At 45.7% G+C, this 25875-nt stretch overlaps 1 protein-coding gene across 3 annotated transcripts in view; it reads right to left on the bottom strand.

Annotated features, from left to right (window-relative positions):
- Window positions 1-19489: 19489 nt before the first annotated feature.
- Window positions 19490-25875, bottom strand: part of SLC30A6 (solute carrier family 30 member 6) — a 31940-nt gene continuing 25554 nt past the window's right edge. For all 3 annotated transcript variants that reach the window (XM_075203707.1, XM_075203709.1, XM_075203708.1), the window contains one exon: window positions 19490-20359. In XM_075203707.1, the coding sequence (XP_075059808.1) occupies window positions 19847-20359 (513 nt within the window). In that variant the 3' untranslated portion in view covers window positions 19490-19846. The remainder of the gene's footprint in view (window positions 20360-25875) is intronic.

Here is a 25875-nt window from a genome sequence, read left to right as displayed (position 1 = left end):
TTTCATCCCTATTCATAACACAGCAGGTATGAACACTATCACTCAAGAATCTAGGTTAATTTAATAAATCATTCAACATTACAGCACAGTAATGTGCAAATATTTCTTGTCCTGTAAATTCAAAGTGTACCACCACTAGGGATAGGCAAAGGAATTTATTTGGGAATTCTTACCACTAATCAACACCAAATACTATGCAATGTCCAAATTTTTTTAAAAAAAGTAAAAAAAAACCTCCAAAGCATTTGAATTGCAAATAAAAAAAAGTACAATATATGGAATTAATGTATTTTAACGCACCATTATAAATATGTCAGACACCGTTGCCAAGTTCAACTTCAGGTTTGATACAAAAATTATACATATCCATGCATATATTTTAAACACCATAAAAACCATAATTAAATACCTGGAAAATCATTAAGGTTGACTCAAACCACACATCCCAAACTTTGAAGAATGTGTCTGGGTTTGTGCAGCATTTAAATGTTAGCTTTGCCAGATCAATTATAGTTTACTTTATGATAAAGTATAACTGATCAGGAATTTCCAGAAATTAATAGTAAGAGAGGCTGGTGTGATTATTCCTCCACCATTCAGTAGGCCAAAAGGAACATTTAGGGAGGGGTTGGGAACAATGATGAGAGAAACATCACCATATCCTCCCAAAAATGTTTAATGATTGAGCAGATTGAAAATGCTACAAATCAGGTTCCAAGCCAGAGCATTTGTGACAGAAGTTCTTGGGCATCAATTGTTTTCTATGAAACAGAAACATGCTTAATGCACAATAATTTATCGTTTGCGCAGGGGAAGCTATATGTGGAAAGGTAAATATGTATTCCAGTCACCATTTACTATTAATGGGCCCACTTTAACTAACACACTATAGCACACACACAAGCTTTACAGAGAATATTCATTCACATCAGTCCTTGCCTTATTGGAGCTTACAGTCTAAACTCTCTAACATACACACCATACAGACATACACTAATAGCAGATCTTCCAAAAAGTTAGAATGACAACATTGTCCGGGCTGAAAACGTGGTAGTCAAAAGACTAGTTATCATTGCAGTACATTGGAACTATCACCTTTAAAAATAAGAGGAGTTTTATACTTACGATAAATCTGTTTCTCTGATTTCATCTGGGGGACACTGCTACCATGGGTAGTATGTGGGGAGCTTGGAGTTGGCACTTAACAAGTTAATTCATTTGTTTAACACTTGCTGACAGAACTCCTCCCCTATGCAACCCCCTGTAGCCTCAGTGTAATACAAAAAGCCACAAGGAAGGGAAAACCACTACTGAAGACAAATTAGCAGAAGAACAGAAGGGAGGGAACGCAGTGTCCCCCAGATGAAATCAGAGACACGGATTTATCGTAAGTATCAAAATACTCTTTTCTTTTTCATCCTATCTGGGGGACACTACCATAGGGACGTTCAAAAGCAGCCACTTGTAGGGAGGGACTGCTCTTAAAGCCGGAAAGTAACACTGCGGCCAAAAACCGGCAGCTGTAGGGCCAACAGTAACTAGATTATGTATGTGAAATGACAGCCAAAGGACTATATCACACCTCAGCCAAGATGATCCGCCAAAACACCATTAAATGCAGCCCAGATCTGCCCACAGAATGGGTGGAATTGGCGCCAAGACAATTTGATATAGGCCGACTTGACAGAGAAAGCCTGCCGGACAGAGGACAGTGTGCTCCTGGTGGTGATGGTCTGTTTAGCAGCCAACCTCTGGCCTTATACCCACACCAAGGTCCTTGGTCAAGGATCTCCACTACCATGAGGCAACCGCACTTCAGCTGAACGTGATGTTTCAATGATGGTGGTAAGGAATGAATACCTAATGTCTTTGGTCACCCTGCACATTGGAAGGAACAGGGGTCTCATTTGGAAGTTCCCCTGCATGGTCATGACGGCAACCTCAATAATAGGAGCCCTGGTCCTGAATAGAGTCTGGGTCCTGGTGACCTTGGCAAGACACCTTGAGATCAGGCAATCCACTGCCGGCACAGCGTCTGAAGCTCTGCGTGCAGAAATTCCTTTCTCGGCAGGACTGTTGCGACAAAAGTCTACCCAATGTACTTTACAAAGGGTTGTACATTGTACATGGCCCCATAGTTACATTACCCCCTTAAGAGCAGCGTGAACAGCATCTGCAAGGTCAGTGACGTCATTCGGTGCAGCCGGCGTTTTCTGTCTTACGGATTGATTGAAGTTGCTTCAGTGAAGAGTCGTGATGGATCCACGTCGTGGAAGCAGCCAGGTGGACTCCAGATGTCGTGGTAAGTGTTGTCGGTGTAGTCAGCATCGATATACTGACTACCACCGGATTCACATGCAGGCTGCATGAATCAACCCAGATTGGTTAAAGGGACAGGAGGACGGTTTACTTCCTGCTAAGACAAGTCTCCAAATGTGTATAAAACTGCTCTGTTTTGTATTAAAAGTTGTTCTTCTTGTCTCATCTGACCTGACCACTGGTACCTTTAACCAGTGAAGAGCAAATAAACATCCCTTGCTTCAAAGCCCTGCTTGGAAACTTCTCTATGCTGATTCCTGTGACCAACAGATTAGACCCAACTCTAATCCGTTCCCAGCTGGTCTGAGGTTTGGACCCAGTACCAGCAGCTCTGGCCAGTGTGATAGGCTAGGGGGGATCAATCCACAGCAATCCTGAGACTTAGGAAGACGTCAGGGGTACCAGTCCAGGTACACCAGTAACGGGGTACATCCGCAATGTCAGCTACCCAGAAGAAACCCAGTTCTGGATGCCGGAGTCCAGTGGTGGCAGCATTGTAAGCCCCTCCTACTGCGGCAGGAGGGTGCACTTGGGACAACAAAAGAGAACGGTGGCAAAGTAAGCCCAGCCAATTCCCAGCAGCAACAGACAGGGTGGCACAGATTTCTGGTGGCAAGCGGTGGGATAACCGCAGGCGGCTTTTCGTGCACCAGTCAGGAGAGCCGAGTTATTCAGGAGAGGAATGACTGCAGCCAGGAGAACACACAGGATGTAGAAGTACAGTAAAATGTCCAAGGCGGACCTTGAGATACTGTGCCAAGCAAAGAAGTTAGAAATTCCTTACACAGCAACAAGGAGCGAAATGAAAAAGGCGCTGAGAGCCTGGAATGCGCAGTACGGCTCAGCAGGAAGCTGACAGTGACCTAGAGAAGACGTTAACTTCAAACCTAGAGGTACCTGCAGTAACATTCCAGAACACAGCACTTGTTTCCAGCAACAGTTCCCTCCCACAGAGTGAACTGGTAATGCACGTTCAATAGCGTGATGAGGGTAACTTTTCTGTACTAATGCAGCAGCTGGGGTCCCTGGGAGACAAAACCACTGAGGTGGAGTGGTTGGTTATCATCAAGTTGTGTGGCAATCGGTGGGCACCGCCTCCTGCAGCAGCCCGTGAACAGTTATCTGCTGCAACCAGAATGAGAGCTCTTCACTTCAAATTTGATGACACTGTTGGAGATATTGATGGACATTTGCAGGTCTTCGAAATGTCTTGTAGCATCCATGACTTGCCCAAACAGGAGTGTGTAAAGTACCTGGCCCCCACGCTACAAAGTCATGCAGTGGAAGTTTATCACGGAGTGGCCCCAGAGGACTTTGCGGACTACGACATGGTAAATTGGGCCCTCCTTAAGCGCTATGTTATTACCCCGGAGACCTACCGATACAATTTTTGGGACTTAGCAAACAGCACCCATATCAGCCATGAGGAATTCGCCAACCAGTTGCGGCAGTCGGCAATAAGATGGATTAAGGGATCTGACGCCAAGTCCTGGGAAGAATTAGTGGACTTAATTTGCAGAGAGCAATTTTACCGCCTGTGCGCACCGGAGTTGAGGAAGTGGGTATTGGACCATAGCCCAGCAACCCAGGAAAAAGCCGCCCAGTTGGCGGATCAGTATGTGGCAATGAGGCCACACTGGCAGAAGCGCCAGGCAAACAGCCAACCCCAAATGACTGTACAATTAGGGGGACACCCCTCTTCTAGTCACCCCCAAAAGCAAGTACCTAACCCTTCGTATACCATTCACCAACCAACGCCCCATCCCTGGGAGTTATCAGAGACCACCAGAGCCCAGGCTGGAGAAGAAGTGCTACAACTGCGAGAAAACCGGTCATTTAAGGATAGACTGTCCCACAGCCCCAGCATTCCAGACTCGTGCCACTAATCCAAGTCCTGGGATCCAACTGACTTGCTTAACTGGCGAAGGTGAGCCATTAGAGACTGTTACCACCCCTGCAAGCGTGTCTTAAGGTGACTTGGAGGCAAGAGTCACCTGTGTGTCCAAAAGACCCTCCAAAAACGTGGAGGAACCTGCAGCCGGTCCACCTGCAGGGAGAAGGACTGAGACTCAGGGGCCTCAATCACTGTACTGAGCCGCCATCTTAATTATCCTGCTGCAGTACTGCAGGGTCGCATTGCCAAAGTTACCATGGCAGATGGACTGGAGAAGGAAGTGCCTGCAGTAAGGGTGTATCTGGACTTGGGAGATGGTCGAGAGTTGTGAGATGTTACCGTTATGGATGGCCCCCAAACTGACGTGATCTTGGGCAACGATGTTGGGGCTGGAATTGTTACCGCATTTCTCAACTCTATTACACGGAGCCAAGCTGCTAAACTACAGTCTTCAGGATCTACACCTGCACCACCCAGTCCAGAGGAAAAGACCACATCTGCTATTTCTTCAGAAAACAGCCAGCCCTTTGCCTCTGAAAAGACTACGTCCCCCAGCATCGCAGAGGATGTTGTCTTTTGCCAACCTGGTCTCGTGGGGGTGCCCGGGGATGTTCCTGTCCCTAACAGTATGCCAGCTCCAACGGTGAGTATAGCGGACTACAGTGACCCCACTTTGACTGACCCTAGTAACCCCAACATTGACCCCCCCCCTGCAGCGTATCCTGACTTAGACGATAGTGAGGGCCAAAGGGCAAAGTTCAGGACAGCTCAGCTCTCTGATCCCTCACTGAAAGGCACGAGGAGCCAGGCCGACGGCAGCCTTCCAGCGATGGAGGTGGGGAGTGTGACCTGGCGTAAAGGGTTGTTGTACCATGTAGCTAGGAAGGTAGATGGGGATAGACCAGTCGAGGAACAAGTTCAACGGGTGGTATCATGGGGCTTTCGCGTGCAACTGATGTCAGTTGCCCACAAAATCCCTATGGCGGGACACCAGGGAAGAGACCAAACACTGAAGCACCTGACACAGAACTTTTTTCTGGCCTGGAATGTCAGATGATGTCCAGGACTACTGCAAGTCCTGTGATGAGTGTCAGCAACTCGGGCGCCCCAGTGTTCCTGCTCCCCTCAGGTCCTTGCCAATAGTTGAGGAACCTTTTCAGCAAGTGACTGTAGACATAGTAGGTCCCCTGCCTGTGCCCAGTAGATCAGGGAAGAGGTACATCCTCACCATGGTGGAGTATGCTACCCAGTATCCAGAGGCTGTAGCTCTGTCCTCCATAACTGCTGAAAAAGGTAGTGGATGCGCTGCGAGGTGTATTTAGCAGAATAGTGAGATTTTAACTGATCAAGGGACACAGTTCATGAGTAAACTGGTCCAGTGTCTCTGGGCAAAGTGCGGCAACTCCATACTGCCCCCTACCATCCCTTCAAATATGTTTAAGGCATACCACGAGCGTGTGGAATCGGTAGCTGTGGTTTGCCGATTACTGATGAGGAACCAGGAAGTGACCCACTACCTGACCTCCTCGCGGATGCCAGAAGTGAAGGTGGTGTAGAGGAAGTTGGCTGGGATGAGCAGTTGAGTGCCTGTCAGAGGGAGCAGCTTGAGGCAGTGTTGTGGCCCTTTGCGACTCAGTTCAGTAGGAAATCCGATCGGACTTCCTTGGTGATGCACCATGTGGCCACTGTTGAGCATAGGCCAGTTAGGCAACCCGCTTAACTGGTCTCAACAGAGGCCAAGGAAAATATATACAAGGAGTTACAGGAGATGCTTATGCTAGGGGTGATCCAGCCATCGCAAAGTCCAAGGGCGTCCTACGTTGTATTGGTTCCCAAGAAGGACAAGACAATGCGGTTTTGCGTAGACTACCACCGGTTGAACGAGGTGACTATGTCTGATGCCTATCCCCTGCCTTGAATTGACGTTCTGTTAGACGAGTTAGTTGGAGTATATTTCCACCTTTGATTTGAGCAACGGGTATTGGCAGATACCGCTGACCCTTGAGGCTCAGGAACGATCAACATTCATCACCCCATTTGGCCTGTTCGAGTTTAAGTCCATGCCACTTGGGATGAAGAATGCACCAGCCTCCTTCCACCATGTAGTTGATTACCTGCTGGAAGGGTGTAAAAGCTTTGCGTACTTGAATAACATTGCCATTTTAAGTAAATCCTCGGAGGATCATCTGAAACATTTAGAGCAAGTGTTGGAGAAAATTCAGTGGGCAGGCCTGACCATCAGAGCAGACAAGTGTGAAATGGGGATGTCAGAGCTGTAGTACCTGGGTCATTGTGTGGGTGAGGTAGGGTTAAGCCAGAACCAGCTAAAGTAGAGGCAATCTGAAACTCGGCCCGGGCCACAACCCAAAGACAAGTACTGGCCTTCTTAGGGACCTCAGGCTACTACAGACATTTCGTCCCAGACTTTAGCACTGTAGCAAAGCCCCTGACAGGTCTCACTAAGAAGAAACTCCCCAAAGTAGTTGACTGGACACCCACTTGTGAGCTGGCATTTCAGTCATTAAAGGAAGCCCTGGTTCATGCTCCAGTACCGTTGGTGCCCAATTATGACAAGGATTTTATTGTGCAAACTGATGCATCACAGTATGGACTGGGAGCAGTACTTGGCCAGATGGGGCCAGATGGACAGGAGCACTGTGTGGCCTATTGGAACAGAAAACTGCTTAACCCGGGAGGTGGTGTATGCCACAATTAAGAAGGAATGTTTGGCGTTGTTTAGGCAGTGAAAAAACTTCAACCTTATCTGTATGGACGACATTTTACTGTGGTGTCTGATCATAATCCTTTAAAGTGGCTACAACACACCTCAGGGGAAAATGGCAATGCGGATGGACTGTCTCGGCAGGGCGAAGAACTGGATCCCCCAGGTCACCCCCGGTAACCCTAACAGACTGCGGGACCAGGAGCCAAATCGTGGGGACATGGCCCACTGGTGGCCCGCTTGGACTAGAGGAAGAAGAGTGAGACCGGTATCGAGTGCGGCGTCCATCTTGAAATAGACTCCAGCCCCGGGAGGGTTAATAACCAGCGCCAGAGGGGTTAAATCACTGGAACCAGGCACCGTGTGAAAAGTTAGTAATAAAAATGTATTTTAAATATGCGCTGCAGCGCTGGGTGGGTAGCGTAACTATATGTATTAAATGTAGATATATGGGGGCGTGTCTTGGAATAGCATAGAGTAAGACATCTTGTTTCTACTCTCCTCCGAGACCCGACTATTTATCCTGTTTGTGGCTGTTTCCAGATGCCCACACACTACTGTGTGTGGAAGGCAGGCTGCACACTGTGGACTATTTGTGGAGGAAAATATAGAATAGTGGTGGCTTCTGTGTGGCTTCTTTGCTGGTCTGCTTATCAGGGCCTACACCTCTCCAAAAGCCGGGAGCTAAATTTTATACATTAAACCGCAAATAGAGGCCCGTCAGCGTGGTGGTCCCGGGGTCACCCATTCTAGCTACAGAAGAGAACACCAGCAAGGGGAACACTGTTAATGCCGTGATATCCAGCATCCTACTTGCATATGCCGGCATGAGCTGGGTGAAGCAGAATCCATAAGTGAGTGATCAGCACTATTCATTTGTCGGTCCTCGAAAAGAAGTAAATAGAGACGATACCTTCACTTACCTCATCAGGCTGGTCCGGGGGGTGACTGCACTCTGAAAGTCGTGTTGTGCTGTCATTTTGTTTTGCAGGCTCCGGCGGTGGAGCGACCGCCATTTTTTTATTCTGAGCTTCCTGATTCTGTATGCAGCACTCAACGTGAAGTGTCTATTTGAATTGCCCTAAGAATTGGAGATATAGTTGGAGAAACATTCACCCTCCAATATGTTGGTGATTAATGAGTAAAGGCACATTGGTTTGAGTCCCCAAATTTTCATAAGTGCTAGTGTGTGACTGTCTGTTAAGCTTGGCATTACTGCTGCATTCAAGTTAATATAAGTCCAGGCTTCTGTTTGGAACCCCTCTAGCCGGTAGAGCACAACCCGGAGTCTGCTCTGCCAGTCAGGTGTTCACTGGAGTCCCTAGTGGTGGGGACAGACTTGGCCGCAGACCAGCAGAGGGTCGTGAAGTGCGTACCGGCCAGGGAGATCCCAGGAAAGCGGAGTGTAGTCCAGGCAAGGGTCTAGGGCCGGCAGCAGACAGGAAATCCAATACACAAGCCGAGGTCAACGGTCACAGGCACGGTAACAAGGTCCAGAGACAGGCAGGAAGGTCAAGGTCACGAGCAAACAGGTTCAGGTCCAGGGACAGGCAAATAGGTCATACACAGTAAATCAGCAAGGTACAGGAGCAGGCTATAACCTGGAACACGGAACTATAACCGTCAGGGAAGCTAAGCCCTCCCTGCCTTATAAACAGGAACTGGCCAATGAGGGGAAAGAACTAATCAGCCCTAAGGGCTGTCATAACAGAAAACACCTGAGGAATAGCGCGTGCGCCCGGCTGTACCTAGTGCTGGGACGCGGCGCTATCAACTGCAGCGTCCCGACCGTTGCCTAGGCAACGGCCGGGACGGAACCCGGAAGTGACGTCCCGGTCGTCATAGTGACGGCCGGGACGCAGGTGAGTGAGTCTCGTAACAGCTTCTAGCGATAGTGAATAAAAGATCGCTATAATAAGCAATTCTGTATACCATCTGCACCCCTCTGGAGTAGAAATCTGTTTATCTGGGCATTCTGTTTGGCTATCATTGACCTGGAATAGATGCTGAAGCATAATAGTTTGGCCAAAGAAGATGACACCGCTTTGGGCTTCGTCTCATAATTTGTCTAAATATGGGGAAACATGGTCAGACACCTGCTGCCAGGCTTGAGGGATTTGCTCGCCAATCCTCTACCACCTCTGCTGAGGAGTTGCAAGCTCCCACAGCTAGCTCTAAATCCACCTCTAATACAGGGGATCAAGTAGATTCTCCAACTATTCAGCAGGTGTTATCCGCTATCACAGCTTCTGAAAAGATGGTCACTGATAAGATTTGTGAAGAACAAGCTGATATTTCCCTGTCCCCAAGAATTTTTATAGCAAAACTTTTGCACTTTAAGGATAGAGACGCTGTTCTTAGGCTAATTCGTCAGAAAGGCCCTCTTTAATTTGACAACGCCAGTGTCTCTGTATTTCCAGACTTCGCATTGTATGTCCAAAAGTCCAGAACTCAGTTTGCTTCAGTTAAACAAAAGTTACGAGAGCTTAACATGCCTATTCTATGTTCTTCCCGGCAAGACTTGGGGTGGAGACACAGGGTCAACACCACTTCTTCTCCAAACCACAGGAGGCCATGGCATGGTTGGAAAGACCTGCACTTGAGAGAGCAAGAAATGTGCCTTAAAAGCTGTAACTGTGATGACTACTCACTGAGGGTTCATGTTATTATTATCCATTAAATGCTCTTACGCTGTTGGCCCTGCTGTTTTATTTTTACAGGTCTGACGGCGGGGATTCGGCTACAATCTTTTCCATAGGAGTGTTCATGCTAGGTATAGCTAGGATTGTATAGTTCCTCCTCATAACTTCTTTGTTCTAAAGTTATAGTGTTTAAGGATTTGTTTAGGGATGAATTATACCTTAGTTAATTTGTGGTGGTATACGGGGTGGGGGTAGGGTAGAATTTGTTGGTTTTTTTTTTTCTTTTTGTTTTCACCACAATGCCTTTATATTTACTTGTGACTCAGGTATTTGACCGTTATATGTGTACACGCGACGGGTCTCCAAACTCCTCTCTTCAGCAGTTTCCTTCCTCCTATCTTATGTTTGTTGCACTCCAACTGTGCATGATTCTCCATGGTTGTAAGTAACCAATGTTTGGGGAGGCTCCGCCTGCTTGCATGGAATATCAGGGGTTTAAATAAAAAGATTAAACGTTCTCTCGTGTTGCCCCAGCTCCAAAAATACAATGTACATATAGCATGTTTAGTTGAGACGCATCTTTATGGTAGTAAAGTTTTAGCTCTAAAGCGTCAGTGGGAGGGGTGGGAATTTCATTCCACACACTCTCTCCCTTTTAGAGGAGTCTCTATAGTAGTTAGGAAATCACTAACTTTCACGATAGAACATGTGGAGACTGGTCACGATGGGAGATACGTATTTCTTAGGGAGGTTATTAACTTTTCTCCATTTATAATCCTGGCAATTTATATACCGCCCCCATATAATGGGATATTTTGTACAAATCTTTTTCCTTCATGTTGCTCTCCCTGAGCACTCCAGTGGTGTGCCTGGGGAACTTTAACAACATTCTCCACACAGGATTAGATAGATGGCGAGTGTCAAATGCACCTCTCTCGGGTAGTCCCACCCATTTTTCCCATCTGGTTGATGAGATGGGTTTGGTCAATGTGTGGAGGAGTAGAAATCCTGACAAACAACAATTCTCCTGCTACTCTTCTAGCTACCACACCTTGTCACGATTAGATTTAATTTTGACCTACCTGTCTTTATCACTGTATGTTACTTTTATTGAATACCTTCCTAGGGGTATTTCAGATCACTACCCTGTCCTCATGTGTATTGAACTGACAAAGGATAGAGGGGTGAGATTCTGGAAGTTTAACCCATGTTGGTTAGATGCAATGGGTACTGAGGTGGACCTTGTGACCAGGTGGGAAGGGTTCTTTGCTGATAATGATATGTCATCAACTCTTACTATCAGTTGGGATGCATTTAAAACTTTTCAGAGGGGGACCCTGATTAGAAATATTTCTGATATCAAAAATTCTAAAAGAAAAATAGAATCTTCACTAGAGCAACTTTGCAGGGATTTGGAGTGTTTGGGGAGCTTGGAGTTGGCACTTAACAAGTTAATTAATTTGCTTAATACTGGCTGACAGAACTCTCCCTTCTTTGTTGAGTGTTCAAGGATTTGGGCTCACTGTGGCTGATCTTTATTTTTATTTTATTTTCATTTATGTTACAAACTGTGTCTATGCTGTACTGCAGCACAAACACTGGCTAGTATACTATGCAGAATAGACAGGGGCCTCCTATGCAGAAAACAGCTGCAGCCGACAGAGTTCAGTGAGAGCAGGACGGTTCTCGCTGCCAGTGCTTCATGACAGATGCTGCCAGCGGTCTTGGGGACCGCTGTCACACAGCAGCACCTTCCATACATAGAGACCATCAGATGACTACAGTGAAGAGTATCAGCGCTGCCATTATTGGCAAAGAGCGCCGGTACTCTGTAAATGGCGCCCACCTTTTGGATGGATTGTACCAAGTTCCCCCGCGTCTGAGCTGTATTAAACAAATTAATTAACTTGTTAAGTGCCAACTCCAATCTCCCCACATACAACCCATGGTAGCAGTGCCACCCAGATAGGATGAAAGAGAAAAGAAGATTTTTACTCACCGTAAAATCAATTTCTCTGACTCCATTGGGGGACACTGTGAGACAATGGGGTAGAGTAGGTGGGACTAGGATTAAGGCATTTATTAACTTCTTTGTTCCTCACACTCCTCCCCTACTATGCTCCTCCTCTCCAGCTCAGACGTCAGTTTTGTATAACGAAGCCAGGAAGACAGGAGAAGCAATACAGAAAATAGCACCAAAAACAGCAATACTTTCAGAGCAAGGGAGGGTGCTCAGTGTACCCCAATGGAGTCAGAGAAATCGATTTTACGGTTAGTAAAAATATTCTTTTCTCTTTCCTACCATTGGGGAGAACACTGCGAGACATTGGGGACATACCAAAGCTGCCTCTAAGGGAGGGATTACTCTGGAACGGCTGCGTGCATCATCCTGAGCCCAAAGCTAGCATCAGCAGGTGCAAAGTCATGCAACCAAGAAACTCTGCTGAAGATGTGGGCGTTGTCACCCTGCACAACTGCTTTACCGAAGCACGCTGACGTGCCGTCCAAGGAGCTCCAACCGGAAGGAATGTAGCGGGCATGAGACTGTCTAGAAACTGACCAGCCCCGCTATTGAGCGTCCGAAAGGATGAAGAGGACATTAGTCTCCCGGCTAGAGACCCTGCGGTCAATCTGGCACCGAAGAGCACGAACCACATCCAGCCGAGGAAGAGTTCACACGAAAAGGAAGAATAACAGAATGCTTAACCACAAGCTCCTGAGTCAAGTGTAATGCAGATACTATCCTCTGAACCAATATTGGCTGGAGTGACGCACCTCTCTCTCCTCTTGGAAAAGTAAAATGTGGGAATGCAATCCACTCTACCGCCATTGAACCTCTGCGAACAGGAGAGATATCCAAGGAAACACCCCTGCCCTGGGATTAACATTTTCCCAGAATCATCAAGTCAAAAGTGACGAAAACAAACACTCTGATCACCCAAACTAGATTTCATGGCCTCACCTGACCAATCAAAGGGGGGCTGAACCAGAAGAGACCCCTTGAAGAAAAGACTGAAGATACCATGATACTGTAAACCAGCGCTGAAATTGATGTAGAGCACCGGGAGCTGCACCTTGCGGGAACCTATGAGGAGTCTCATATGAGAGCCAGTTTGCTAAAGAAAGTGATTTAGAGAGCCAGCACTGGAACGTGTGAAAACCCTAGGATTTACACCAAATGCTGTACTGTTTGCAAACAAAGGAGAACGGACCAGAAAAAATGCCCTACAGACTCTATTCAAGGTAACAAGCAGCTCCCTGCAAAGCACATCTGGCCCTAAGGGTAGGGTCTCCAACGCCACGGCACAAAGCTAGACGATATAAAGAGTGGCAGAAAGAGGCCCACGACCGTTCAGATCTAGCCACAGAGGGTGGTGGGAGGGAGGTGTCAACACCAGCCGCCAATGTCTGAGAACCATGCTCTGCGAGGTAAATGAAGGGCCACCAGGATAGCTGGAAGCTGCACTCCTTTATAACTCTTTATCACCCTTGAGAACTTGGGACATGGAAGCAACAGGTACACCAAACCGAAGCTCCAAAGAACATCCTGGCATCGGAAAATTCCACTTAAGGGTCTCTTGATTATAAGCAAAAAATGGGTGACCTGAGAAATAAGTATGTACGTCCTGGGGACTAAGTCCGGAGTGCCACACAAGACTCCCCCAGGAGGACAAAGGACGTCTCCGTGGAGAGACCATTTCCCCTAGTTAATTGCTTGCTTGCTTGGTGAGACTCTCGGCCTCCCACTTATTCATGTCGGGATAATGGTCAAAAGTAAGGGAATATGACACGCTGCTCAGGCCATAACCTAGTCGTCTCTCACACTGCTCTCGGGCTGAGTGTTCCCCTGTGATGCTACAGAAATGCAACAGCCGTGGCATTATCTGACTGATTGTTTTAAAGTTTCCTGACTGGGTCTGACGCTACATCCTGTGCACCATATTTGAAATAACAGTCTTCTTGGGATGACCCAAAAGACTATGGAACCCTAAGGATCCTATTAATCCGCCTCAATGTAACAGACTAGAGCGGCGGCTCCCAGGGGTGCCGCGGCGCTGTCACTGGGGTGCCGCAGGCCGGGCCAGCCATAAAAAAAAAAAAAAAGAACACAGAGACTTATAAATCCGTCGGGCGCCGGGACCCAGCAACCTCCTCTCTCCCGTAGCTGTCACTGAATATCGATGTCAGTAACAAGCTGTGGGAGAGAGGAGGCTGCTGGGTCCCGGCGCCCGACGGATTGGTAAGTTTCTGTGTATTTTTTTATTTTTTATGGCTGGCGCGGGGCAGAGGAGGGGGACAGCGGGGCAGAGGGGGGGGACAGCGAGCAGAGGAGGGGGACAGAGAGCAGAGGCGGGGACAGCGGGGCAGAGGTAGATAGGTTCCTTAAGTAACTGCACCTGTGTAGGACTATATGCCAATAAGTGAGTACGCAATGGGGCACCTCGACCCCGGGGAAAAAAAGGAATGAAGCTCAGCTCCACTAGGCCCTTGACGTGGCATAGTGGAGCCAATGGGAAGAGATGTACTCTTACCTCCAGTGGCCCCTGGAAACTACACCAACTCTACAAAAGTGAGCTCTGTTCTTGGAACGCCCTCCAGAACACGTCTGACTAACTGCTCTGACCATGGCTGAATGGCCTTTTTCAAAACCCAGCTATGACCCTGTTGGGTGTAAACAAACTGCCAGCCGTCACTTAAAAAAACCGAATCTCGTCATTTTGGTACATATATAAAGCAGTATAGACGAACCAGCGGGTGTCTTACTCCTGGTGGTTTAGACACAATACAATGGAAAGACAGGTGTTCCAGAATAAATCTGTATCTTATCCTTTGGGCACACATACATACATACATACATACATACATATCTGTCATGTCTGTCTCCTTGTATAGCCGCGCTTCTCCTGTCAGCGCATCGCTTCCTATGGAGTGCAATCGCTGACATAGACCTGCTAATGGCTTCCGCGTCCTTGGCAGTGCATTTTGCTCGTTGTCTATGTGGAGAAATGCCGGCTAGTGCAGCTGATTTGTCTGCCTCCTTTTTTCAGGCAGACCAATTACATAATGATCCTGCAGCTGCTTGTCTATCTAGGGCGAGATTTGTCGGCAAGCTGTGCGAGGGGCGAGTCAGTACAGAAGCAGCTGCCTCCTACGCAGGGAAGGGAGCCTCGGCCTTTACACTGCTCTCGGTCTTGGATCGATCCCTGCGCCACACCAATAGAGGGAATAAAAATAAAAAAAGGGAAAACCTATAACTATTAAGGGTATAGGCAGGAGCCTATACTGAAGTGACCTATCTCATATTGTTATGATCTGCCTTGTATCTTTGTGTGCATTTTGCCCTGTGTAATATTTTGCCTTGTTTCCCTGTGTGCATATTACCCTGCAGTGCCTGTGATTCTCTTGGGGTGCTGCTGTTCGGCCTTTCCTATCAGGGGTTAACTAGCAGTGCTACTTAATCATCCACACATGTCTGTGGCCTATGTATGTGTTAGGAACCCCTCCAGCCGCCACAACACAACCCGGAATCTACTCTGCCAATCAGGTGTTCACTGGAGCCCCTGATGGTGGGGACAGACTGGGCCGCAGACTGACAGAGGGTCGTGAAGTGTGTACCGGCTGGGGAGAACCCAGACAAGAAGAGTCAGGTCCACACAGAGGTCAAGGGCCGGCAGCAGACAACAGTATTGGTAAACAAGCTGAGGTCAGGGGTCACAGGCGAATAGCAGAACCGGTAAACAGGCCAGAGATCAGGGTCACAGGAAATACGAGCGAAGTCCAATTCAAAGCCAAGGGTCATACATGGGGAGACAGTAGTGGTATCAGAATACAGGAACAGGAACTAGCAGGTCAGCAGACTGGAGCACAGAAGCTATAACCGGCAATGAGGTGGCAGACCTCATTGCCTTAAATAGTGAGGACAGCCAATCAGAGCCTGGCTCTGATAATACCCAGCCCCCTGCACCTAAATTCATTAGCCCGCAGGCTAGTAATATTGATGGGCGCATGCGCCCGGCTTCTCATTGCCGGGACGCAGCGCTGAAGCGTCCCTCCGTTGCCCCAGCAACGGCCGGGTCATAGGCGGAAGTGATGTCCCGGTCGCCATAGCAACGGCCGGGACGCATGTAGGAGAGTTGCGGCGGCTGGGCACCGCCGCGGCTCGTAACAGTATGCCTGCCTTTTTCAGAATCCTTTGCTGGTCATTGAAGTTCCTAGCCTGCTCATGTGCCTCTGTTCCTGGATTACCTGAATGTGTTTCTGTTCCTGGTTTCAGTTAAGTTATTTGCTGCATTTCATTATTACTTACCTGTTGATTGCCAAGATCTGTAAATTCATTGTTTTATTCAGCCTGAACTGTTTATTGCAGAAAAGTATAGTTCAGGGTAGGCAAAATAAACAGTAAACAGTTTAAAACTTTTATATCACGTGTCTGGCTCCATGGCTGTAATTAAGGAATTGGTTTTGAACAGAACCATAACACATATGCACTTAGAACAAAACTGAGGTCTGCGCTTGAGAGGGCATAGTAGGGGAGGCGTGTGATAAACAAACAAGTTGATACCTAAACTCCTAGTCCCACCTACTATACCCCAATGTCTCGCAGAGTCCCCCAATGGTAGGAAAGATTAATTTGTTTTTCTAGTACATTATTTTTTTTTTTGTAGTTTTTGTTTTTGTGGCTGATACCCTACAATGTCCAGTTAGTGGCCTTCTGAGGCATATACACATGCATGGCCTGAGTTATATTAAGACGAGAGTCTCGTCGCGTGCCGTACCTTGGGTGATATTGTTCTGCGCAGGATGAATGATGTAGTCAATCGACAGTAAGGGAGTGCTAAGGTCCAATTCAAGCTCTGGGGCTATCTAGTACTCTATTCATTTGTAAATACTAGTAAATGGACTGAAGCGTTAGCTATATGTATGTTCGATGGTCAACGCTATGTGTTAAACAGATGTCTGAACAGACATGATACATTTACAGTACGTGCAGCTGTATTATTTCTTCTAAATTCACCTTTGTATATGGCTGCATGATATTTTAGCAGGTTTTAATATTCAGCAGCCCATGTATAGTCATATTCACTGTGCTACTGAGAAACTTTCAGTCATCAAACTTTAGCACGTATTCCAGCTTACAAGGTAAGCTCTTGATTGTCATATATGCATTCCGTGTCACAAGATCTTCAGCCAACAAAGTGATAAATATTCTAACTGGCACCACCAACAAAGTCTTTCTTTATTCCCAAGTCACATAAGCCTGGAGGAGTGAGGAGGTTCCCTGGATTCACTCCACTGAATTGTCAAATTAAAAAAAAAAAATAAGGGTCCCCCAGCGCAAATATAAACCGAAAAAAGTAAATCGCCCCTCACATGTAAGCTGAATCACTCTTAAGAGGACCTGATCTACTTTCTTAGAATTCCAAATACATGGAAACAGGTTGTTTTACTCCATAGTCTCTTGCTTCCCCCTCCCTCTCCCCCTTTGGTCACACCCCTCAACTGTACAGCAGTTCTTGTAACCTTTAAAACAGAGCATAATTAGTGAAACACATACCTCCCACAAAGCTAGAAACCGTGGAATTGCCCAAGACAATGTGGCAGCAAAACTCCTCCTGTCCGCTAGACTGTACTGTAGTCACTTGCAGTATGGAGCCATTGGTAAATATTCAAAAACAGGGACAAAAACTTTAAAATCTTATATTCTGTTGCAGTCCTTTAATATTATTTCATGATATCTTGGTAGTAAATACGCCAACAGGGACTAAACTCTAATCTGACTTCTTACTATATGCCATGGCTGAGCTCTTCTGAAGCTTACAACCATTATTTTTTTTAAATAGTATTCCAGCTACAATACAAAAAACCTACTGTGCACTTTAATTACATCTTAAAAAAAATAACAGTCCCAAACATTGATAAAGGTGAGTCTGCAACTTCAGATTACAAGAGGGACAAAAACAATTTGCTGCAATGCAAGTCTGCCCTACTGTAATTCTCTGTCTACTACACTGTACGGTCGTCACTTAAGACACCAAAAACAGGAAGCGTTTTGCTGCCCCAAGCCCTTGAAAGAAAGTGTTGTCAGGGTGTACAGAGACAAAACATTGGTACAACCTGGGGTGGAGAGAAGAGGGGTGTGGGAGAGGGAGAAGAGGTAGGGGAGTGGGGAATAGCAGTATAGAAAATATACTTATGTGCTATTGAATTTAGCAGATATAGCTTTTTTTGCAATTTCGATGTTATAGCTCTTTTGCTTAATGTTTATAGCTCTGATGCAGTGTATATTGTGCGTGGTTTTGTGTACCGCTGTTCAACATTAACACTAGTTTATACCCCTGGGGATGTTAACGTTTTATAAACGTTAACACTACCAAATTCAATAGCACATAAGTATATTGTCTGTACCGCCTATACTGCTATTCCCCACTCCCCTACCTCTTTTCCCTCTCCCCTCTTCTCTCCACCCCAGGTTGCGCCATGGCAGAAACAACGAAACAAACAGAAATCACGGGAACTGGAACACCCGGATCATCCGTAACTGCAGCAACAACCCTCAGAACACACAAGTCAAGCACAAGGTAAACCCCCTGAAAAGGGGTCTCCGCCACCTACGTCTAAAGAGACAAAACATTAACAGTCCCCCAGGGTTGAACCTAAACTTCTACTGGAAGTAAATATATCACAGATGTACACTAGGTTGTGGCTTTTCTGCACTGTTTGAGGGTAACAAGAACTGCCATACAGACAAAATTAAATAATTGGAAACCACAAATCTCAAGTTGTAGCCTAAATTATCATAAACAAGAATATTTGCGATGAAGACATTAGTTTACGAGAAGTGACTTAACATACTAGTAGGTAGGGTTCTGCCAAAAAATGGACACTAGTGAGTGTTTGTGTGGTGGAGTATTTAGAATATTGTTTTAAAGGTCCATTGGTAAATGATAATATCTGCAAAGTGCTGAAAAATATGGTGGCACTATGTAAAAAACCACCAACAACAGTAATAAATAATGTAACAGGCCACTAAACCGAAAATACAAGTTGTTCCAATATAAAAATGTTTTAGAGTTATACATAAAGTGTTAAACTAATGAGAAGCATTTAAGTCTGGTATGCAAGGACCCAAACCCAACCCCCTGTGATCACAGTCCTATCTGAAATATGTTTACATCTCTTTAAGGCATTGATAGCTCTTTCATATACAAAGCAACCTGCAGTTAAAAATTGGTAATTTAACTTCTGTGAAACATTTTCCTGTGAGACTTGGGTAAAAAAAAAAAATATCAAAAAAAATCATAGTAATATTTGTAAGTGTCAAAGCAGAACATTTTGCAGTCATCATTTTATACTAAATTCATATTGTAAATATCACAAAATGATCTTCCAAACAGGGTCAGACTATTTAGTGTTCCAATGCAGAAAATGTAAAAAGGATATATTGTTGAGTGGTGTACAAACCTAAATTTAGTGATATATCTCCTTCATTTGTCTTTAGTGAGAGTGAATGTACTCTTCACCCTTGTATCGCTGCCCTATTAATCTGTAAGGAGAGTATGTACAAATGTGTGTGCACGGTCATAAGGTTTAGATTACAAATGCTCACTAAATGAAAATGAAAACATACTATTTTTGGATAGAAAAAGGATAAACAGCATCTACTCTGCAAGGGCTCATAAGTACTGACATTTTTTTTTTAAATAAATTTTACATATGCTTTGAACTCATGTAAGTGCATGCACACACATCAGTAACATACTTGTGCCAGAAGATTTCAGGGAGTCTATCACAATATCTAAAACTGTAGTGTTTAAAAAAAAAAAAAAAAAAAAAGCATATCAAGCGCATTTTTACTAGCGCGAAAACATAAAATGAGGCCTGTTGTTGAACAATAGGTTTCAGAGACCATGCAACAGTTAAAACATGTATATTATTCTGTGACACCCTCCATAACACATCATTATACATTAAATGTAAATGTGGGAAGGGAAAGAAGGGGGAAAAACAAAATTGCCTTTGTTTACTTTATTAAAAATTCTTTTTTTGCTGCCTCATCACTCCAATGTTTGCAAGAGTTTTATTGCAAAAGGAACTGAACGTCACAAAAAGAACGTTTCCAGGAGGAATGTACCAGTGGTATCCAATTGCATGATCATTGTAGATTGTGACAAGTCCAAGAAGAATCCCCAAAATACGATATCCGAAAATTCTGACACTTTCAACACACAGAGCAGGCAAAGGAGGAAGGGAAAATACCATACAAAAATGTCATTGCTTGAATTGGGTGAACTGTCCTGGAGTGTATGTTCCGTATCGGTTGGCCATGTTTGTGAAACCAGTCCGCAAACCTTGTGTGCTGCCGCCAATGCCAGGCACTCCAAGTTCTTGGTTAAACGTTGAACCATATGGTGCAGATCCATAATGTAATCCTAGGCCATATGGCCTTGTTTGAGTGTTTGAAAGGATGACAGGATTCATATTTTTACCTGGTGTATTAAATGCAAATTCTGGGGGTGGGCTGCTGGGCTTGGATGGTGTGGAGGTCAACGGACTTAATTCGTCATTTGGAGTTTTCAGGGGTGGCATCTGAATAATGTGATGTTCCGGGATGTTTAACATGTTCGGTGGCATGGGACCAGAAGATAAGACCGGTCTTGTCCACTCATCTTTGAAGATCTGAACGGTCAGAGTTGAAACTAAAGTACTGAGTCTGTTTGTAACATGAGCAAGTACGAGCTGTTCATTAGCGTCTCTTCTAATCCGGACATGAAGTGACCCAGCCTGAAAAGTACAAAGATGATAATTACTTTTGTTCCTATACTGAAAAGGCTTTATAAAGCAAACCTGGAGAACCCCTTTAAGCAATTATATTATTTGCATGCAAATGTATTTGTACGTATATTAAAAGGAGTGTGTGGTCTATCAAGATACCATGAAATAATATCTATAGATTCCAATATCATCTATAGAAGAGTAGCAAATCGTTGTCATGGAAGTATGGAACAATCTATTACCAAGCAAGTAATAAATATTTTTCAGTCATCAAAATGAGCACATCCATGGTTTAAACATAAGTATTTAACAAGCCACACATTATATTAGGGTGAAGAGTTACTGCAGTCTATGTCGCTTTGAAAAGATCATTGTGAACCAATGCGGAACTTCCATATACAAGTGAATATTTAGAAATTATTGGTCAATTATTTTTTACAGACATCTGGGACTTCAATGGAAACAGCGACGGTGTCAGAGTACGTGAATGCATACATGCACAAGACAGAAGAGATTTTTTGGGATCCTCCATAATGTCCCAAAAAACACTTATTACAGTCACTTTATAGATTGCTTTTTATTTATTTTTAGAATGGTGAAGTGGATCTTATTAGAGTATACTGCTTTGCTGAATTTCAAATTATTACCGTTCGATCAACTCTTACCCTAGATACTAAATATGTTTTTTTACTTACATGTTATTGTTTCTATGATTTGAGTTCAGTAGCACTCAAAGGCAGTAACAAACCTAATTATTTTATCTTATCCACCTGTTTTCAATTCCATCCTGAAAATTTGTTCATTATCATTTTTGCACATTTGATACAATTGAATTGATGACCACACTACACAATAAAAACATTTCTGAGTATAATATCAACTTTGATACAAGATTACTGTTTACTTATACATGAATCAGCTACATCACGAATTTCATGAACCAATGGAGATTTATAGTTACAATAATATTATATTTGCAACTCAAAGGATCAATAATTCTTTAAAAAGGCTGTTATTTTTCAATTTTCTCTAGTGATAATTTAGCTGGTTTTTTTTTAGACAACAAATGAGAGGATTTTTATACTTACAATAAATCCGTTTCTCCGATTCCATCTGGGGGACTTTGCTACCATGGGGTTGTATGAGGGGAGCGTGGAGTTGGCACTTAGTTAACTTGTTTAATGTATCAATGCTGACAGACGCCTCCCCTCTGCAACCCCCCACCTGTGGCTCCTCAGTTTAATTATAAAGCCCCAAGGAAGATAGGCCAAACAACATACAGCAGAAGGGAGGGAACGCAGTGTGGGACCGCTCTGACAGCCCGGCACTGAGAGCACTACGGACAAAATTGGCGTCTGAAGTAAGAACCAAGGACCAAGGTGGCTGCTCTGCAAAGCTGATCCGCTGAGGCTGCCCAAGATGCCCCCACTGAACGGGTGGAATGGGCAGTAAGTCGACCTGGCACAGGCCAGTTAGCACTGATGTAAGCCTGCCTAACGGTTGCAGTAATCCATTTTGCAATGGATTGCTTCGAGGCTGGCCATCCTCTTATGTGAAACAAAAAGGATAAAGAATTGGTGCGTCGAATGAGGGAGGTCAGCCTCACAAATTCGGAGAGCCCTGACCACATCTAAACACTCCATCGAATTCTGGTCGGAAGACGATGCCCCGCCTGAAACCACAATCTCTTGTTTCATGTGAAATGCCGAAACCACCTTCGCTACGAACAAAGGAATAGTAGAACTGCCCCTATGTCTAACGACAAGAAAGGGCTCCTAACTGACACTCTGCGAGCCGATGCAACCACCAGCAAGAACGCTACTTTCCACATTAACCTTAGATCTGCTGAATGTAACGGTTCAAAAAGAGGCCTCTTAAGCATATTGAGCACCAGTTTGAGATCCCATGGTGCACTAGGCAGGGCATAAAGTGGCTGGATACGCAAGACTTCCTGTAGAAACATCCTAATATCCGGCAAGTCCGCCAGTCGAAGATGAAAGAAAACCGAAAGGACTGATATTTGTACTTTTAAAAGAGCCCAACCGGAGACCCGCATCCAAGCCATTCTGGAGGAACGTCAGGAACAGAGAAAGACGAAAGGACGATGTATAACAAGGTTGATTCTCACACCATGATATAAGTACGCCAGATGCGGTGGAAGATACGAGCCGAAACTGGCTTACAAGCTTGCAACAACGTGTTCGTGACTCTAGGAGAGAATCCTCTAGATTGCCAAATGCTGACTTCAATAGTCATGCCATTAAAGTCAGCCGAAGCAAGTCCTGATGTCGGAATGGGCCTTGGAGAAGGAGGTCGTCTTGCAGTGGTAGACGCACTCCTTGACCTACTGCCATCAAGATAATGTCTACACACCATACTCTCTTCGTGGCCAGGCGGGAGCCACCAGTATCACTGGGAGTCCCCCTTGTATTACTCGTCTGAGAAAGCGGCGAATCATGGGTTTGGGGGGCATATATCCCAACTGGAAGTCCCAGGGCATTGTCAGGACGTCGATGGCTGCTGCCATGGGGTTTCCTTGCCCTTGCGTAGAATCTTGGTACCTTCCTGTTGTGCCTCGACGCCATGTGGTACAGGGCTGGGATACCCCATCTCTAGATCAGCGACTGGAAGACCTCCGGATGAAGTGACCACTCCCCTCCTCTGGCACTACTGCATGACGGCTTAGATAATCTGCTTCCCAGTTCTGGATGCCTGGGATGAACACCACTGAGATTGTGGGAATTCTGTTCCGCCCAGGCAAAGATCTGAGCTGCCATTTCCATTGCACTTCTGGTTCCTCCCTGTCTGTTTACAATGTTGTGGCATTGTCGGACTGTACCCCGACCGGAAAACACCGAAGTATGGTCTGGGCACGCCGAAAGGCCATCAGCATGGCCTTCAACTCCAGAATGTTGATAGACAGGGAAGACTCCCGAGTCGACCAAAGGCCTTGAAGCAGTAAATGACGGGCCACAACCCCCAGCCCCTCAAGCTGGCATCTGTGGTCACTATGATCCAGGACCACGGGGCAAAGGACCAGCCAACCGCCAGGTGATTCTGGCCCAACCACCACTGAAGAGCTTTGGAAGACAAACGGATCCTCTTGCATTCCAACTGCAGATGGGAACCTGACCACTTCGTTAAGAGGGCCCACTGGAAGCAGCGGGAGTGGAACCGACCGTAAGGAATTGTCTCGAAGGTCGATATCATCTTCCCTAGGAGACGTATGCATAAGTGAATGGTTGGACTGGGAGTGGCCAAGACCTGTGTAGTTACTTCTCGTATCGACCTGGCCATGTCCTTGTCCTCCCTGGTGTTCAAGATGAGCCCCAGGAAGGTCATCCGCTGGCAGGTAATCGAGATTTCTTTAGCTTTATTAACCAACCGTGGTCCTCCAGGATCCTGCTGGTCAGAGCCAGGTGCTGTTGTACCAGATTCGATGATGTGGCCTTGATGAGGTCATCTAAATATGGTATTATTTTGACCCCTCTGGAACGAAGACATGTTGCCATCATGGTCATGATATTTGTTAAGACTCTGGGCGCTATGGAAAGGTCGAAGGGGAGTGCCCGGAATTGGTAGTGTGCTAACCCCACCGTAAATCTGAGAAGTGACCGATGTCCCTCCAAAATGAGGACGTGAAGATAAGCGTCCTTTATATCTACTGGCACTAAAAAATTGTCTGCCTCCAGTCCATTGATTACTGATCAGAGGGACTCCATGCGAAATTTGTCCACCCTTAGGTGTAGATTTAACATTTTTAAAAATTTGCGACCAGAAACAGGTTTGAATATAAACCTTGTCTTTTCTGGTTGTCTATTGCCATGCAAATGACTCCTGCAGAAAGAAGAGAAGCAACAAAGAGCCGCATCACCTAACTCCTTCCTGGATCGCGGGGTAAAGATGTTGCAAAGAAGCAACTTTGGGCCGGACCTGACAGGTTTATCATGTACCCTCTCGTCATGATCCCACAAATCTAAAGGTCTTGGGAGGATGCTATCCACTGCTCCATGAACAGACTCAAATTGCGCCCCCCTCTCCACACTCCTGCTGTCGCAAAAAGGGGTGACCGTCAGAATGCCGGTTTTTCCCGGAACTTTTGCGGACGGCCGTCTTGTAGAGAAGGAGGACCTACCTTTGTAAGAGTGGCCTGGCAAATGAGGTTGTCCAATTCGTGCCCAAGCACTGTGCCTGAATAAGGTAATGTTTCAAGAGATTTCTTAGATTCTGTATCTGCTTCCAGGGCCTTAGCCATAGGGTCCTTATAGCTGTCACTGCTGAAGCCGATATGGAGGACAAAATAGAGGCTGCATTCTGGATCGCCTCATATAAGTATCCAGACGCCTACTTTAGATGCAGGGCAAGAGGAAGCAATTCTGAGCCTTGAAATCACTCAGCCAACTGTTCTGCCCATGTTCCATCTGACAACCCACGCCGATGAAAACATGGGTCTGAAAGAGGTGCCTGCTGCTACATATAGATTTGAAATGACCCTCTAGCTTGCGGTCAGTGGCATCCTGCAGGGCCGCTGTTCCTGGCGCTGGAAGCGTAGTATGACGAGCTAAGCGAGCTACCGGAGTGTTAACTTTTGGGATCTGTTCCCAGCGGGCCAGATACTTCTACAGTAAATGGTACAGGGAAAGGAATCTCCTTGGAATCGTAAACTTCCTGTTCGGTTGCTACCAAGCTGCTTCTGCAATGTCTGTTAATTCCACCGACGTTGGAAAACAGATAGCGCGCCTTCTCATTTCTATATATCTAGGATTCTTCCGGGTCGGTGACCTGCGCAGAGCCAGAGTCAAAAATAGGCTCACCCTCCTCTGATGATGATCTCTCAAAATCAGAGAGGGATAGGAGAGGATTTGCCGACTGCAACCTCCCATTTCTAGAAGGTATAGGTCTCGGTGCTTCTAGAAACCGGTTTAATCTTTCCAGGCTTCTGACCAAGGATGAGGATCAGGCTGGTTCTCCAGAAGAAGGGCATGGGTTAGTGAGAGAGGATGACAGCCTCCAAAGCAACTTCAGATGCCCCGGCGGTCACTGGCATCCCTACTGTTACAGGTAGGGCAGTTTCTACAGTAGCGGAGAACATCAGAAACCACTGTTAGCCCCATTGGCTTAGTAACCAGTGTAGTAACCGACTGCGCCAGAGAAGCTGCCCATGCCAGTTCTTCTGGTAGTGGTAGTACATTAATCTGGGCCTGCATAGTGTGTCCCCCTGCGTCACAGTCTGTACAAAATGCCCCGGGTCCTTTTGTCCAATTGGCACTTTGAACAAGTGAAATATTTTATAAGTGGTGCTTTCCCCTTATCAGACATATTTTTAAAAGGGAAACCACACTGAAGCAATAGAAAATTCAGTCACACAAGAGATAGCTTGAAATTGATACAAGTATACAGCTAATCTATGACAGTAAAAGTTGTATGTTGTAACAAGCAATAAGGAAAAGATGTAATATGGCTAAGTAGAATACAATATATTTTTAAACTACTAGCCACACATTCTGCTGTCTTCCCAGGCAATG

This window comes from Mixophyes fleayi, chromosome 3 (genome assembly GCF_038048845.1).
Source record: "Mixophyes fleayi isolate aMixFle1 chromosome 3, aMixFle1.hap1, whole genome shotgun sequence".
NCBI classification, from domain to species: Eukaryota; Metazoa; Chordata; class Amphibia; order Anura; family Limnodynastidae; genus Mixophyes; species Mixophyes fleayi.
Note: the sequence above shows the minus strand (reverse complement) of the source record. Positions and strands in the feature narration are given on the sequence as shown.